Source organism: Lutra lutra, chromosome 1 (assembly GCF_902655055.1).
Source record: "Lutra lutra chromosome 1, mLutLut1.2, whole genome shotgun sequence".
Classification (NCBI taxonomy): Eukaryota; Metazoa; Chordata; class Mammalia; order Carnivora; family Mustelidae; genus Lutra; species Lutra lutra.
Genome location: NC_062278.1, coordinates 109,437,332 through 109,455,156, shown reverse-complemented (window position 1 = coordinate 109,455,156; position 17,825 = coordinate 109,437,332). Strand labels below are relative to the sequence as shown.

General features: G+C 43.1%; 1 protein-coding gene across 1 annotated transcript in view; it reads left to right on the top strand.

Moving 5' to 3' along the window:
* Nucleotides 1–17,825, top strand: part of LIPH (lipase H) — a 45,848-nt gene that overhangs the window by 13,636 nt on the left and 14,387 nt on the right. Inside the window, exons 2-6 of the mRNA XM_047732197.1 lie at nt 5,134–5,501; nt 6,807–6,915; nt 12,001–12,102; nt 14,460–14,549; nt 17,549–17,716. Coding sequence (XP_047588153.1) covers nt 5,134–5,501; nt 6,807–6,915; nt 12,001–12,102; nt 14,460–14,549; nt 17,549–17,716 — 837 coding nt within the window. The remainder of the gene's footprint in view (nt 1–5,133; nt 5,502–6,806; nt 6,916–12,000; nt 12,103–14,459; nt 14,550–17,548; nt 17,717–17,825) is intronic.

The window sequence follows — 17,825 nt, the reverse complement described above, 5'->3', positions numbered from 1 at the left end:
TGTAAGGGGTCCAGTAAAGACTCAGCAAGTCAGAGAGGTTGGTTGAGCCATTCCATAGACATGGAAAGTGGTACATGGGCTCAGAATAACTCTGGCCCAAACTTCATGATTCTAGTTTGAGCCTTCCAATGACCCAGATATGTGACTTTTGACACACTGACCTAATATGGCTCAAAATGAACAGAACTAGCAATTAAATAGTCCCCTTCTTCAGAAAGGGATCTCTATCTTCCCCAATATGACCTCATTCATAATTAATCTCTACAGCATTCCTCTCTTGGGCAGGTAGGTGGCAAGTGAAAGATGATGTAATTTCCCCAGGTTGCCTGGTGAGTCAGTTGCACAACTAGGAACAAAGCCCTGTTTTACTGGTGGCTAAGATCAAGAGGCTCAGCCCTACCTCGTGACACCTCCTCTTCTGTAAAATGACTAATTCAAGAGTCAGTTATTTGCTCTGGTCTTGCTCTACAAACACCAGACAAGTTTCAGTCCATGTTCTCCAGGAGCGTGCAATCCATAGGAAGGAAAAAAATGGAAAGGGCCAGGAGGTGGGGAGAATGGTTACGTAGGTGAGTAAGGTCTTCCACTTAATGCACAACATAGTGACTGTAGTTAATTATACTGTACTGTATCCTTGAAATTTGCTAAGAGTGTAGATCTTAAATGTTCTTGCCACACACACACACACACACACACACCACACACACACGAAAACATGTACTATGTGAGACGATGGGTCTGTTAACCTTATTGTGGAAATCATTTTACAATATACACCTCTATCAAATCATCCTGCTTTACAACTTAAACTTACACAATGTTACTTGTCAGTTATATCTCAATAAAGCTGGGGGAGAAGGGAGGATAGACAGTTGTGAACATGCCTCTCTATCCATGCCAGAGCAAACAGAGGAATATGTGAGTACGGGGCTCAATTTTTAACCAGTTTTTTTCTGGAGTGAGGCATTTCAAAACCTCAATTTTTAACCTTCTGTTTGAGCTGCTTCTGCTCATTCTGTTTTGGAACTTCATTCATTGCTGAATACCGGACCCTTTGCAGGAAGTTTCAAATAAAAGCATACATGAATGGACCCAGGTTAGTTTTTAAAAAAAGATTTATCTAGTTATATAAGAAAGAAAGAGAGCAAGCACAGGGTTGGGGGGAAAGGGAGAGAGAGTCCCAAGCAGACTCTGCACTGAGCACAGAGCCTGACACAGGGCTTGATCTCAGAACCCTGAGATCACAACCTGAGCAAAACCAAGAGTCAGACGCTTAACCAAGTGGGCCACCTAGGGGCCCCTGAATGGCCCCAGGTTATTAAGAAAGGGTAGAGATGCCAGGATGAAGTCTGTTCTGAGGCTCAGAATGAGGGGAGAGTTATTCCTGGGTAGATTCACTGAGAATAAAGGCTCTGGGGTGAATGGTTCTTAAATTTCTATTGGAGGAAGATAGGACAGGTGCTCCTCAAGGCCCTCTAGTCTCCTGTTGACCCGCTGCAAGTCAATAGTCTTCTCCTATTCCCTCCCACAAAGAGTGGTCATCCATAGGACCTTGCCCCTCTCCCAAATATCCTAAAGGACGATCTCCAGGGCCGCTTGGGTGGCTCAGTGGGGTAAGCCTCTGCCTGTGGCTCAGGTCATGGTCTCAGGGTCCTGGGATCGAGCCCTGTGTCGGGCTCCCTGCTCAGCGGGGAGCCTGCTTCCCCCTCTCTCTCTGCCCCTCTCTGCCTACTTGTGATCTCTCTCTCTCTCTTTGTCAGATAAATTAAAAAATGAAATATTAAAAAAAAGGGGGGGGCCATCTCCAGCTTGCACCTGGGGCTGATTGCTGCTCCACTTCACCTCCGACTTGGCTCTTCTCTCTCAGCCAAATAGGATAGAGGAGAGCATAACATAGTTCCAGGTAATTTTTGTGATTTTAAAAAACCAGTCTTCCCAAACATTGTATTTTGGATCAGCATGCCAGTGTCGATTAGAAGTTTACTTTTAACTTTTGCTTGATTGTGTTTTTGTTTTTGTTTTTTTTTTAAGATTTATCAGTTGAGAGAACAGACTAGGGAGAACTTGAGTCAGAGTGGGGGAGGAGACAGAGGGAGAGGGAGGACAGAGGACGAGGGAGGGGCAGAGGAGGAGGGAGAAGCAGTCTCCCTGCTGAGCAGAGAAAATGACTCAGGGCTCAGTCCCAGGATAGCAGGATCAGGACCTGAGCTGAAGGCAGAGGCTTAACCCACTGAGCCACCCAGGTGCCCCTTGACTGTGGTTCTTGATCAAGACCTTACATAATGTTGCAGAAGTAAGACCCTGTTTCAGTATCCAAGGACCCCAAAGCCCTCCTTCCTTCCTAGCCCCTCTTTCACCTTGCATGTTGATCTTTAGTTTATTTCCAACTCCCTGTTGCCTTTCTTTTTTTTTTTTTTTAAGATTTTATTTATTTATTTGACAGACAGAGATCACAGTAGGCAGAGAGGCAGGCAGGCAGAGAGAGGAGGAAGCAGGCTCCCCGCTGAGCAGAGAGCCCGATGCGGGACTCGATCCCAGGACCCTGAGATCATGACCCGAGCCGAAGGCAGAGGCCTAACCCACCGAGCCACCCAGGCGCCCCCCTGTTGCCTTTCAAATAGAAGACTTCAGCATTCTTACCTATTTTCATTTTCTGATATCAGAATCACAACCTCACTCCCATTTTGCATCTCGCTGATATGGCTCTGTCCCCCGTTCTTTCTCCTTCCATTTAAGTGTTTTACTTGGAAATAATTTCAAACTTGCAGAAAAACTACAAGAATTAAAAAAAAAAATTCAGAACACCAATAACCCTTACACGGATTCACCTACTGTTAACATCTGGCGATGCATGCTTTATCATTTGCTGTCATCTGTCTGTCCCAATTTTTTTTTCTGAACCATTTGAGAATAAATTGGGCATTCATTTAGTAAATACTTGAGCTGTATTTGCTAAGAATTAGGATTTTCTGCTATGTAACCACTGTGGTTATCAACCTCAATTAATATAATGCTGATACCATACTTTTATCTAATTTAGTGTTCATATCCCAATTTTGTAAATTGATCCAATAATTTCTTGCATGACATTTTTTCTTCCATTACAGAATCCAATCGATGACCAGATATTGCATGTGTTTATACGATCTCTTCAGTCTTCTTTAATCTAGAAATTTCCACAGCTTTTCTTTGTCCTTTATGACATCGATCTTTTTAAAGAATACAGGTCCCTTTTTATTTTGAATCTTTAAAAAAATTTTTTCTTTAAGGATTTTTTGTGGGGGCACCTGGCTGGCTCCATCAGTTGAGCATGTGACTCTTGGTTTTGGCTCAGGTCATGATCTCAGGTCATAGGATGGAGCATCGCAGTGGGCTCTGTGCTCAGCATGAAGTCTGCTTGAGATTCTTCCTCCCTCTGCTTCTCCTCCTGCTTGTAGTCTCTCCCTCCCTCTCTCTCAAATAAATAAATAAAATCTTAAAAAAAAAAAAAGCATTTTTTTGGCACTGCAAGCCCCCTTCTCTGTAGCGCGGGCCAGGGTTACACCACACCCAAACCCTACAGTTCTTTAAAAAAAAAAAAAAAAAAAAAAAGAATATTCCTCATTTTGTGTTTGTTTGATTTTTTTTCCCTGGGGTTAGGTTCAGGTTATGCATTCCCCACTGTAATACTACAGCTAGAGCCCCATGTGTCTGTCTGCCCCTCGTTGGTAACGTTCAGTTTGATAACCTAGTCAAGGTGTTGTTCTATTTCTCCATTGTATAGTTACTTCTTTCTGCCTACTTACTAATTATCAATCTGTGGGACAGAGTTTAAGACCATACGTATATGCTCCTTCTCAAAATAACCACCTCCTCAGTTTAGTGTTCACTAATAACTCTTGCCTAACCAATCTTTATTGTGATGACTGCAAAACGATGAGTTTTACCCCCAGCATTCACTCATTTTCCAGCTTGCATTCAGCACTATACCGCAAGAGTCATCCTTGCTTCCATTGATTTATTTCTTTGCTTGTCTGTTTGTTATGGAATTAGAGATCCCTAATTTTCTCCAAAGGTCCATAAACCATTACTGTCCTTAATTATGTAGTGCTCAAATATCCCAGATCTGGACAGTGGAAGTCCTTTCAATCTGGCTTCCTGTGTCCTTCTGACACATCTTTATTTATTTATTTATTTACTTATTTACTTATCTATTTATCTCTTTGGTTTTATTTCTATTTGTTTGTTGGGGGGAATCAGAGAGGGAGAGTGTGCACAAGCAGGGGGAGTGGCAGGCAGAGAGAGAAGCACAAGGAGCCTGATGACGGACCCGATCCCAGGACCCCAGATTATGACCTAAGCCGAAGGCAGACACTGAACCGACTGAGCCACCCAGGCATCCCGAGTTTTTAAATAATCTCTTACTTTCTGCTGTAACAGTATGCTCCAGCCTCAACTTTTGCTTCCACCCTATCCCCAATGTTTCTCCGAAGTCCATCCTTAGAGATTATGCAGCAGGATGAACGCTTGAAGAATGAGGAGAGGGTTCAAGAAGGCACCATGGTCAGCTATTTCAGATGCTATTGAAAGGCTCAGGGCAGAGCACATCACTTCTTCCACTGTTGTCCCAGGAAGGTGCTCTAGACAAGGAAAGAGGTGTTTGGACCATGCAGATGCAGTTACTGAGACCTCTACTATGTGCTCTGCATTGTGAGGGATACACAGATTATAGGACACCCATGCCAAGGAGGTGACCCAGCAAAACAGACACACATGTCCATAAATACCCATAATACACCCCTATGGGTATTTTCATTGTGCTGTCAATGAGGTACATACAGTGATTTGGGGGAGTTCTGGGATGAAAGATAGTATTTAAAGCTAGAAGGGTTGGAGTAGGTTTCATTGAGGTAACTTTTGGGCTAGATCTTGAAGGAGAGTAAGATTTGAAAAAATGTTTTTCCCAATGAAAAGGAAGTCACTACTTACGTGTGCTGAATCAGATATGACTTTGCAGTTTCATTCAACTAGATCCAGTTTCCTGCTGGGTGCTGTGAAGCACAGAAAGAAGGCCAGTGAATGTAGGGCAGCACGTTTGCTTGGTGCCCAAGTAAGGAAAGAGCCATCATGATGCCATCTAATTTTTATTTTCAGACACAGATGAAACATGTCCTTCATTCACCAGACTGAGCTTCCACAGTGCTGTGGTCGGTACAGGACTGAATGTGAAGTTGATGCTCTACACAAGAAAAAACCAGACCTGTGCACAAGTCATCAACTCCACATTTTTGGGGAACTTGAATGTGACCAAGAAAACCACCTTCATTATCCATGGATTCAGGCCTACAGGCTCTGCTCCAGTTTGGATGGAGGACTTAGTACAGGGTTTGCTTTATGTAGAAGACATGAATGTGGTTGTTGTTGATTGGAATCGAGGAGCTACAACTGTAATATACAACCATGCCTCCAGTAAGACCAGAAAAGTAGCAACAATCTTGAAGGGATTTATCGCCAAGCTGTTGGTAAGAGACAATTTTCTTATATGATTCAGGGCCAAATTGAAACTAGCCTATTATCTGGAGATTTAAAACCAAGAGATATCTGCAGTGAACAGAGGAACTATTTTGAAAACCCAATTAAGCCCCAGGGAAGGTAGAGAGCACAGCTGGAGGGAAGGCCCATAGGTATGGTTGTGCAAGTTGTGCACTGCACAGGACACCCATCTAAGGGAGCACCATTGTCATGCTATACATTGTAGATCTATATATTTGTTATGATATTTTCCCCAGCAGTAACAGTTAAGTGTCTTCAAGAGGGATATCTTTTTCTATTTCACATAAAGGTGTAAGATAAATAGGTAAGAGAGGTTCTGTCTAGGGGTTTTCTGGCTTCACTGTGTTAGAGTTTCTACATCTTCTAGAGTTATGCCTTTTTCTAGAAATGCCTAAAATTTACTGACCCAGTTACTTACCTAAAATTTACTGACAAAACGGATAGACATGATCTGATGAGAGATTTGTGTGTGTGTGTGATTTATATTTTTGGAAGACTCACGAAGATTAAATAAATCTTAAATTTTATTTAGCGATCTATCTCAGGAATTGCCCCCTTTACAAAAAACCAAAACCAAAACCAAATAACAACCACAAAAAAGTGACTTTATATGAAAACTATCTCAGAGACAATCAGGCCTGGTGGCCACTGTGGCCAGGGGCAGCAGAATTTTCTTACAAGCTTCTCACTTAATGCCACAACCCTGGGAAAGTGAGTAATACTAGCATGACTCACCACGGGCTGTCCCAGCCCACTGCAGTGTTGCCTCACCCCCACCCCTTTCTTTCCTTCCTTCCTTCCTTCTCTGTCCATGGTGACTTCATTAACTGAGCCAGCATGAAGATAAAGGAGTTCACCAAAATGTTTCTTTGCCCTTCTCCTCAATTTAGAGCTGAAATTTAGAGATGTCTCCTCAATTTAGAGATGCCTCAGCTTGATTTCTAGCAGAAGCATGAATGGAGCCACCGTGGCATAAAGGTTAAGGCCCAGACTCAGAGTTGAACAGACTGGTTTGACTTCTGCTCTGCCCCTTCCCACCTGCCTGATATTGGGCAGGTTACTTTGATTCTGGGCCTCCATTTCCTCTTCTGTATAATCAGAAGAATGGCATTTACTTTGTGGGGTTGTTGTGACATTTGAGTTCATAGGTATAAGTTGCTTAGAAATATTTTTCCTAAGAACTGTATCCAAAATCAAGTTTAGGGAGTTTCTACAAATGTTGTCAACTCCTTGGCCCCTTCCAATTTATAATGATGGACCTCTTGAAATTCCAGGCACAAGGAGCTTCTTTTGATGACATTTATATGATTGGAGTAAGTCTAGGAGCCCACATAGCTGGCTTTGTTGGAAAGATGTACAAAGGACAGCTGGGGAGAATTACAGGTAAGTCTTCTTTGAATGGGTGTGTGTTAGTCAGCCTGGGCTCGGTGTTCACTGAGGGAACATGATACGGGCTGTCCAAGTCCTTGGGTTCAAAGCCAGCTCTTCCAATTACTTAACCCCTCTGAGTGTGTGTCCTCTTGTGCAAAGGAGAGACCCTGATAATACTGACTTTAGGTTATTATTTAATAAAATACATAGTAAAATAAAAACACTTGGTAAATTGTATATTCCGTAGAAAAGATTGGTGGTAACTTTCTTTCTCTTCTGGTTAGAAAATACAACTATGGCCCTTGGGGATTTGGTCTGTGCCCTTCAAACAGATAGCCATCTCCCTTTCACTTAATCTGAGATAACCTGAGCCACATACCTAATATGTTTCCATCTCCAGACACAGCTGGAGTCTCATGATAGAAAAATGAGATGGGAATTTTGATAGTGGGTTTTACTCTCTGAATATCAGCTTTCAGGGCAAAGCCAAATGAAAGCTCAGAAACACAGCAGGTGGAACCCCAAACAAAGGCTTTCTTGCTGGGTTCTCTTGCCTGCTGCTCCAGTAACTTTCCACAGCCACAGAGGACAGGCTGAGGGAGGCTTTCTGTTTCAGAGACTCAGGGCTTCTCCCCACATTCATACCTTTCCCAGAATCCATCTCACACAGAAAGAGCTATTTTCAATCTAGGGAATCTGGAGGGTAGAAGTGAACAGAGGAAGGAGAGATTCAAACCAACTGTATTTGTGAGGTAAACTTTAAGCATTGCAGTCTGAATGTGCTGCTTGACTGGTAGCTCTGAGCAAGTCATTCTCATTTGCTCTCTCTCCGTCTCTGTCTCTGTCTCTGTCTCTCTCTCTCTCACACACACACACATCACAGGTGTCTCCTCTAGCCCTGCTACTCAAGGTCACATTGTTTTGTTTTTCCTGGTTCTTTTTTTCTCACTTTCACCTCAGCGAAAGTAGCCAAGGTCACCCTCATCTTTTTACCTGTTTCCTAGGGAGGCCAAGCTCTTTTTAAGTTTTTAACATTATTATTTTTATGTTTTAGAAAGCAACATGTCCTTTGTAAAAAGTTTCATTTCCTGGGGCATCTGGGTGGCTCAGTGGGTTAAGCGTCTGCTTTCAGCTCAGGTCATGGTCTCAGGGTCCTGGGATCGAGCCCTGCACAGGGCTCCGCACTCAACAGGTAGTCTGCTTGTCCCTCTTCCCTTCCCTCCACTCGTACTGTCTCTCTCTCTCTTGCTCTCTCTCAAATACATAAATAAAATCTTTAAAAAAAAAAGTTTCATTTCCCTTATGGGATCAAAGGACAGATAGCCTGAATCCGCTTGTGTCCATTATCTGTTGGGAGCTCTTCTTCTGGTGGGTGGGGCTTTTCCTGGTGGTATGTTAAGAACCAGAACAGCTCTCCCCAGTCTCTTCCCCCCAAATTCTGGATTTGTAGTGTTTGCTGATCTCCATGGTTTGAATATGCTCACCACTGCTGATTTCAAGCTGCCAGCCTGACATGGCCAGCCACAAAGTTTGGGAAGAAATGAACAAAGTCTGCTGTCCAGTACTGGCCCTAGCAGAATCCAGCCCACCACTGCCTCATTCTGTCTCACCCCCCATTTCGCTCCTAACAAACCTGTTCCTACCACTACTGTGAATGAGAGTGCAGTTTAACCTGGCTTCTGACCATGGATGGGAATCCCCAAGCCAGCCCGCCTTCCACTCTGGGCCCACATGGCCCTGCTCTGCGGCCGGAACACCGCTAATGGTTCACAGTTCAGTCTTCTGGGTCCCCTGACTTCCCTATGTTCTTCAGATGCCTCATCCTTTCTGATCCCTGCAGTCAGTCTCAGCTGTCGCCCAGAGCAGCTTCGGGGCGAAGCGGTTCTCTGGTCTGCTCACCTCTCACCAACTTTTCGGACTGGCCTCACTGGACTCTGGGTTGGGAATTGGGCCTGTTGCCAAGGACACCGTTCACACCCAACTCCCCCACAGTGGATGGGTCTGCTTGTTAATTAGCTAGACATAATGGCTGCTTCATTTCCTCCATTTCTCTCCATTCATCTGCCCTTCTTCTCGCTTTTTCTCTCAAGGAACCTTTCCTTGTTTTATTTCTCATTAACTTCTTAATGTCATTGTTTTTCTTTTTTAATTTTAAATAGGCTCCCTGCCCAACGTGGCGCTGGAACTCATGACCGTGAGATTAAGAGTAGCGTGCTCTACTGACTGAGCCAGCCAGGCACCCCCTGTTTCTCATTTACACAATGAGTGGAGCGTATTTACATTACATTTACATTTACAAATGGTGGAGCGGAAGTGGATTTTACAATATTCCAAGTACCTACATCACTTGATAAAACATTGCTTTTGCTTCTCAAACTTAAGGGTGTGCCCAAATCCCCTTAGGGGTGCTGGTTACAAGGCCAACTTGCTGAACCAGCACTCTGGGGTCAGGGTCCAGGAGTCCACCATTAAGCAGAAGATGCAAGTGGTCCGAACACCCTACTTTGAGAAATGACCTTGGAGCTATGCTGTCCAGTCCAGTAGCCACTAGCTACATGCAGCCACTGAGCCCTTGAAATGTGACTAATACAGACCGAGATGTTCTATGAGTGGAAGACACACACTGGATTTCAAAGACTAGGTTAAAAAGCGATATTAAAAAAATCTCAGGATGCCTGGGTGGCTCAGTGGGTTAAAGCCTCTACCTTCAGCTCAGGTCATGATCCTAGGGTCCTGGGATCGAGCCCCACATCGGGCTCTATGCTCTGTGGGGAGCCTGCTTCCTCCTCTCTCTCTCTCTGCCTGCCTCTCTGCCTACTTGTGATCTCTGTCTGTCAAATAAATGGATAAAATCTTTTAAAAAAAAATCTCAAATATATTGATTACATGTTAAAATGATAATATTCTGGATATGCCAGGTTAACTAAGTGGGGTTAAATACAGTGTGTCGTTATCAAATTAATTCTCCTTATTTCTATTTACTTTTTAAATTGGCTTCTAGAAATTTTTAAATGATATATGTAGCTCACATTATACCTTTATGGGACAGCATTGCCTTGGGGAGTTCACAGAGAAGTTGGGGATGGGAAAATGAGGCCCCTGCAACCGCACGCAAAATGTCAGATGTCTGTCTGCAGAGAGGTCTCTGTTGGATGTCTGTCTGTCTGTCTGTCTGGGGAGAGGTCTAAGGCTTTCATCAAATTCTCAGATTGGTTAATGCTGTAATAAAAGTCAATGAGCACCACCTAGACACTTTTCTGATGATCTTTGAGCAATAAAGAAGAGCTCCATTTTCCCATTTTGTTTCTGTTCTGTAATAATCTCAAAATGTTCTGGATTCAGATCCAGGAGTCCTTTAATAAGTCTTCTGAAGTAGCTGTTAATTCTACCTCCATTTTGCAGATTAAAAAACAAAACAAAACAAAACAAACAAAAACCCCTGAGGTTTAGAGAAGTAAAATGACATACTTAAAGTCACATAGCTGGCTGGTGTTGTGTTTGGGGCCCCAAGTCACATCTCTTCTCTTCCAATGGTCTCTGTCCACACAAATTATATAGCTTTTTAAGGGCACTTTAACTGTGATTTTTGGCTGACATTGTAAGCTGATTATGTGTTATGAATTGTCACCAAGGTGATCATATATCCACGCTTCCTATCCCCATCTCCATTTGTGTGTCCTGATGTAATAATAATCAGTAGCACCCTGATCCATCTCAAAATTGCTCTGGTTTGAACGTGTGTAGTTGGCCGATTTCTCTGCTGCGGATCTGAAGGCTGCTATACACTGGGGCCCTCACTGTTCATTTCCTTAGACCAGAAGTGCTGCTGTCTTATGGGGGGAAGGGAGAATTCCTCAGCAAACTCTTTCTAAGGTCCTGAGTTTTTCTTGGTGTGTGGAGAATGTCCTGTGGACTTGGGTGTCAGAGTGTTGGTCCATCTCTACCCACATCAGTTTCAGTGGAGAGCCAAGCAAAGAAGAAAAGCTAGAGGGTGGGGATGAGAAAGATAAGGGAGGCTGATCAAGATAGGTCCCGAGGAAGCGAGGGAGTTGGGAGAGGAGAAATAGCAAGATTGAGGCCAGAACCTGGGAAGTCAGGCAAGAATGCCATCTCTTGGATTTTATCTCTAACACCAGGGGATAGAAGATGCCATTTAAAATGACTTTCATAGACTCAGGGCTCTGAGACATCCCTTGGAGTCTTCTTCACTCCAGGTGGGTTTCTAGAAAGCCAGGCCTTTGGGAACTGTGTTTTCATTTAAAGCTTTTAGTTTGTGGTTACAACATCACGGGGGCTGCACTCTTGTTTTTCCAGCTGAGGGTTAGGAACGCCCAGCTCACACGGACCTAAGGCAAGAAGTTAGCCCAGGCAGTTGTGAGGTGGGTTAGTTCTACAGGAACTGACACCCACTTTATTTCCCTTGCTGATAGCTGGCCTGACCAGTGAGCTTCACACTTTCCCACCGCGCTTGCCAAACCCAGTGCGATGAAACCAAGAGGTCAACAGAGAGAGGTCATTGCGTTGTGAGGCTGCGGCTCTGATGAAGACACTTGATCTCCCTGAGCCTTGCTTCCTGCATCTGTAAAATGGGAATAATAGCTACCCTGCCTCCCACAGGCTTGTGATGTGGGTCATATGAGCTAGTATATAGGAATAAAAATTGACACCGTAAAGGAGTTTTATTAATAACAAGAAGGAAAGGTTGAGGGAGGTTTCTGGACCATTTAAGGTGGAATATGCATAAGTATAACATCTGCTTTTCAAAAGTACCCTCAGGCGCTTTTTTCCTGATGAACCGGTTGATCCCCTTGCCCTGGTCTCCCTGGCACTTGCTGCCTTTGAGCCCTGCTAAGGCATAGCCCCTAATGGTGTCTGGATGCCATTCTCAGGGGGCACGGCCGGGGTAGCCATGTGTTCTGTGGGAAAAGGCGATGGGGCTGTGGGAAGAAGCCTGACAAAGCGGGATGGGAATGTGAGTGTTTGCCCACCCGAGAGTGTCCTGTCTCCTGTTTGCCAGCCTCCTGCAGAGGGATCAAAAGCCTGGCCGTTTGTGACTCATGGTGTGGGGCTGCCAACCTGACTCGGTTTTCTTTCCAGGTCTCGACCCTGCGGGCCCTTTATACAATGGGAGATCTCCTGAGGACAGATTAGATCCTGGAGACGCACAGTTTGTTGATGTCATCCATTCCGACATTGACGGTAACAGTCCTGTCCTTGTGGGTCTGTGAGCAACCCCCTCCCACACTCCTAAAGAGTCTCCCCCTGAGGGGTCATCTCAGGGGGGTTTGGCTCAGGTTCCTCCAGATCCCTCTTTTCCTGCAGGTCAGGATTCCAAACCCACTGAAACACTGAAGGGACACTGGTTTACTGTAGGCATCTGAGATGTCTTGCTGGAGTGGAGGTGCTTTTCCCATCAACGTTTCTTATTTATTTATTTATTTGTTTGTTTATGATTTATTTGACAGAGAAAGACACAGTGAGAGAGGGAACACAAGCAGGGGGAGTGGTAGAGGGAGAAGCAGGCTTCCCGCTGAGCAGGGAGCCTGATGTGGAGCGGATCCCAGGACCCTGGGAATCACTACATGAGCTGAAGGCAGAAGCTTAATGACTGAGCCACCCAGGTGTCCCATTTTTTTATTTTTCAAGTGGTCATCTTGACCAATCAAGGCTGATTTATTTGCACACTGTGTGGACAAATGTTTCCATATATGCAGCAGGCTTTGGATGCATGATTTCTGTTTTTTTTTTGGTTCTTTCTCATTATTTTCTTAAGCTGAAAGATGTGTTCAGGTGTTGTGTCTTTATGGAGAGCGATTTTGAGCCATCTGGAGCTCTCCAGCTCTCTCTGGATCTTCTGGCTATTTCTGTCTTTCCTGGTGCTGATATCATGGGGTTGGGTACATGATATGGGGGTTAGGGTGATGTTAAAGATGGCTCTTTATATCCAGACATCTGAGAGAAGAGCCATAGTAGGAACCTGGGGAGGGCTGAGGGGACAGAGCAGAGTAGTCTTTAATAATAAACCCTCTTTGGGGGCGTCTGGGGGCTCAGAGGGTTAAGCCTCTGCCTTCAGCCTAGGTCATGATTTCAGGGCCCTGGGATCAAGCCCCTTATCAGGCTCTCTGCTCAGTGGGGAGCCTGCGTCCCCCTCTCTCTTGCCTGATTCTCTGCCTACTTGTGATATCTCTCTCTCTTTGTGTCAAATACATAAATAAAATCTTTTTAAAAAATAATACATCCTTTTTTTTGATACAACAACCTGAAAACCCCTTGATCAGGGGCCCCTGGGTGGCTTAGTCTATTAAGCATCCAACTCTTCATTTTAGCTCAGGTCATGCTCTCAGGGTCAGTGGTTCGAGCCCTGTGTCTGGCTCCACGCTCAGCGCAGGAGCCCTCCCCCTCTGCTCCCCCGCTCCTCCCCTTGTGCCCTGTCTCTAAATACATAAATACATAAAATCTTGGAAGGAAGGAAGGAAGGAAGGAAGGGAGGGAGGGAGGAAGGAAGGAAGGAAGAAAGAAAGAAATTGCTGTCTTTGCACGAAAAGAAAAACCCTTGGTCCCCTGTCACAGGCTGTCTGGTGTGATATTCAGCAACTGCTGGTCTTAAGAGGAAATGTCTCTGTGAAATGGCTGCATTCTTACTATGTAGTTTGCAAAGTATTACCTTCCTAAAGTGCAGTCCCTCAATCCATTTTAATGCTTGATGGAATAGAGTAATTTATTTTTTTATTCTTGGAGAGAGAGTGAATTTTGAGGAAAGAGAATAAACTTTGCCATCAGGCAGAGGCAGGGCTGAGATCCCAGGTTCTGTCCTCTCCGTGGTATCATTTAGTTCAGTAAGCCCTCTGAACCTCAGTGTCATCATCTGTAACTCACTTCATCTGAATTTACCAGTGGACACTTTTTAGACATTGTGAAAATGAGAAGAAAGGTGTGTACAGCACCCAGTACCATGCCCACAGACACGTGTAGGTTCTCAGTATACAATAGCTGCTATTATTGCAATGGTGCACTATATGTATACGTGTACAAATAATCGTTTAAGTCAAGTCAAGCACTTTACTGATTATTTTGTGGTTACAGGGTTAAAGAGGATAAGCAGTTATTAAATCAATCTACAATTATTTTGGCCCCCATTTTCTAGGAAAGTCTCCAATTTAAAAAATTTTGTTTCTTACAAAGTAAAAGTTCATTTTTTCTTTTTTCTTATTCATTAAAGACTGACATGAATGCAGTTAAGAGGCCCAGGAAACACCCGCAATTTGAGGGTTCCCGGAATATAAAGAAGAAATGCTATAATTTTATCAGACCTGCTGTGAATAAATGATCAAAACCCCCTGCCTATAGAGAAAGAATGGAAATAAATTTCATTGCTGTCTTCGTAGTCTCCTAGTTGGAAATCACTGCTTTCTAACTAACTAGCTGGGTAACTTTGGACAAAATATTTAAATAGGTATAACAACAACAACAACACAGTCCCTGCCTATATCCTTCCAGCAAATGAACTATGCAATGTGAAAAGTTCAAAAATAAAAGCACAATATGTTCTTCTCTAGCCCTGGGCTACAAGGAGCCATTAGGAAACATAGACTTCTACCCAAATGGAGGATTGGATCAACCCGGTTGTCCCAAAACGATATTGGGAGGTAAGTGCAGATCCTTCACATCTTGCACAGTAGTGGTTTTAAAAGGCTTATTTTAAAAATCTGATCTTATACTATGGGTAATAGTTTTTAATAGAAAACAAATAATCTGAGAAGATAGATATAGTATAAGTATAAATTATGTCTTAAAAATTATTACTCAAATACACTACTTAAAAAAAAAAAACTATAGCAGCATTATTTACAATAGCCGAGATATGGAAGCAACCCAAGTATCCACCGATAGATGAATGGATAAAGAAGATACGGTATATTTATATAATGGAATATTGCTCAGCCATGAAAAAGAATTAATTAAATCATTTGCCACAACATGGATGCATCTAGAGGGTGTTATGCTAAGTGAAATTAGTCAGAGAAAAACAAATACCACATGATTTCACTTATACGTGGAATTTAAGAAATAAAACAAATGAACAAAGAAAAAAGAGACAAAAAGAAAAAAATAAACTCTTAATTATAGAGAACAAACAGAAGGTTACCAGAGAGGAGGTGGGTGGGAGGATGGGTGAAATAGGTGAAGGGGATTAAGAGTACACTTACCATGATGAGTAATGAGTAATCTACAGAATGGCTGAATTGCTATATTGTACACCTGAAACCACTGTATATTAATTATACTTAGTTTAAAAATTAAATTTTAAAAAGCAAATAACCATAACCATATGATTAAAAGCTAATATGAATTATTTCTCTCTCTTGAAAAGGTATGTCCTTGATCTAGAAATTCCATATCTAGAAATCTCTCCTAGAGAAATAATGGAAAAGGTAGACAAAAGTCAAAGTGCAAAGATACCTGACATAGCATTATTTATAAATGCTAAATTTTTAGAAATAGTCTAAATATCCAACATGGAAAATTGTTAAATAAGTATGGTATGCCCACATAAAGGAATATAATTGTTTAAAAGTCATATTTTCAGATTAATGAAAATGCTTACAGTGGGATGTTAAGTGCAAAAGACACAAAACTCTACAGTATGATCCCAATTTGTTTCTTTAAATGTGTATTTGTACATTTGTAAGTATAGAAGAAAAGACTAAACCTAAATGCTGAAAATAATTATTAGTGGTGAACTCTGGATATTGGACTTCTAGGTGATTTTTGCATCATCATTTCCTATTATTTTATATTTTCTAAATGAGCATGTATTATTTTATAATGAGAACAAACTCATAAAACAAAAAAAAAATGGATAGCTAGAAGGCAACATAAAAGTAATGTGGGGGACAGAATAAAAAACCCATCCTCAATTGCTCTAAATATGTATTTCACCATTGCTAGAGAAAGTTAAATAATCATGAATATGATTCTAGAAAAAGATGATCTTATTACAAAATGGTAGCTGTATACAGCCCCATGGGAATGACATGGTGTTTGGAAACGATCCAGATGAATTGGCATAAGTAGGGTCAGCAATATTGTGCCATAAATGGTGGGTGTACAAATCCTGTCCCATGTGGTAAGCATCACTACCTCTAAGGAGCCAAAGATAGTGTGCTTTGCTTATAAAGGACATTCTCTGTATTGCTATCAATGTCATTGTTTCTGTAAGTGGAAATTCCAGAAACAGTAAGTCAATACTGACCTGTCAGATTTAGTCCAGTCCAGCTTGGCCCGATGCCAACCCACGCTTTTCTTCTCTTGCCCCGGTTTATTTCTGTCCTTCACTGATCTCCTCTGTGGGCATAAGTGGACTCTGGGGGAGGAGGAGACATGGGTTTTATTCAGCACTGAATGCCTCTCCAAGCCACTAGCTCATCATCATAACTCCTCTTCTGGGGTTCACTGTCTCCTACTCAGATCCTCACCTCCATTGTTTGCCCATCTTTGGGGTCCTGTTCCCTTTCCTGAATGCGTAACTTCATCATCAGACCCATCCATCTTCCAACAACCTTTCAGTGTTGTGTGCTACGGTGCTTTGTCATGTCCAGCTCTCCTGATGCCATCTCCACACATTGCTGCCTTCCTCTCTCGTCACTGCACTAATGGCACCTGCTAGGAACTAACTGGAGGCTTGCCTCGCCTCTTCTTGGCCATTCATGGCTTCCGGTGCCACCCCTCATTGTTCAGTCCCTCTTACTTCACCCTACACCCTGTAGCAAAAATGGAACCCCTACCTCTGGGCTTCTCTCATGAATGCCCTGTGTACACCCATTAGAGACTCCTTTAGGTCTCTACCGTGTCAGCCCCCACCTTGGCGTGAGAACATTCTGGAGCTGTCATAGAGCCTTGTTCATTGAATACAAAGTCCAGGCAAACTTGCTAGCTTTTTCTTGGCCCTCAAAAGTAGTAGAGAATCCTTATGTTTATTTCTTGACAACTCCTGCGATCACTCCTCATGCGTCTATTCTAAGATCTCCCTGCCTATAAACCCTCACCTCTTAGAGGTGACCTCGATTAAGATCTCACCTGAGGGAGCCATTCTATCTCTCCTCATTTGAGTTTACAAGGTCAGTCTTCACATTCCTGTTCCCTTCTGCCCTCAGGGTGGAAGCATCCCCCATTCCTTTTCAAAGCCGTCTCCTCTGCTTGCCTTCCTTGGGGGGAATCCTCAGTGCCTTCTTTCTCTGTCTTTACTAGTTTAAATGTGTTTGCCTTCTGTTGAGTGTCTCTGGAGAAACCGTCATTGGATTTTTCTCTTCCTTTTCAATGACAAAGGAAGGACATAGGTTGAATCCTAATTCTCTACCTCAAAATAGCTGCATGACCTTGGTCAAGTCATTTAAGCTCTCTGAGTCTCAGTGTCCTGCTGGGTAAAATGGGATTAATCATGCCTATCTTCTTTTATCCTGCCAAGTGCCAGCAGGAATCCTGATCTATGGGTTTTTATAAGGATTCAACGGGATAAAATACACTGAAGTTGTTAGCACAGTGCCTGGCATCTAGGAGACAGGATGAATTGTGCGTGTACCATGTGACGCACCATTGTTAAATGCTACACTTGCTCTACTCTTTCCTCGTTCCTTTTATGATCAAGGAATGCGGTATTTTAAGTGTGACCACCAGAGGTCCGTGTACCTGTATCTTTCTTCCTTGAGAGAGAACTGTTCCATCACTGCGTATCCCTGTGACTCCTACCGGGATTATAGGAATGGCAAGTGTGTCAACTGTGGCATAGCACAAAAGGAGTCCTGTCCCCTTTTGGGTAAGTCCAACAAGAGTTTTCCCCTCTGATTCACAAAGAGTTCATTTTTGGTAGGATCCCACACCATTTTACTATCTAAAAATGGGCCTGAAAATAACGTGGTGAAAAA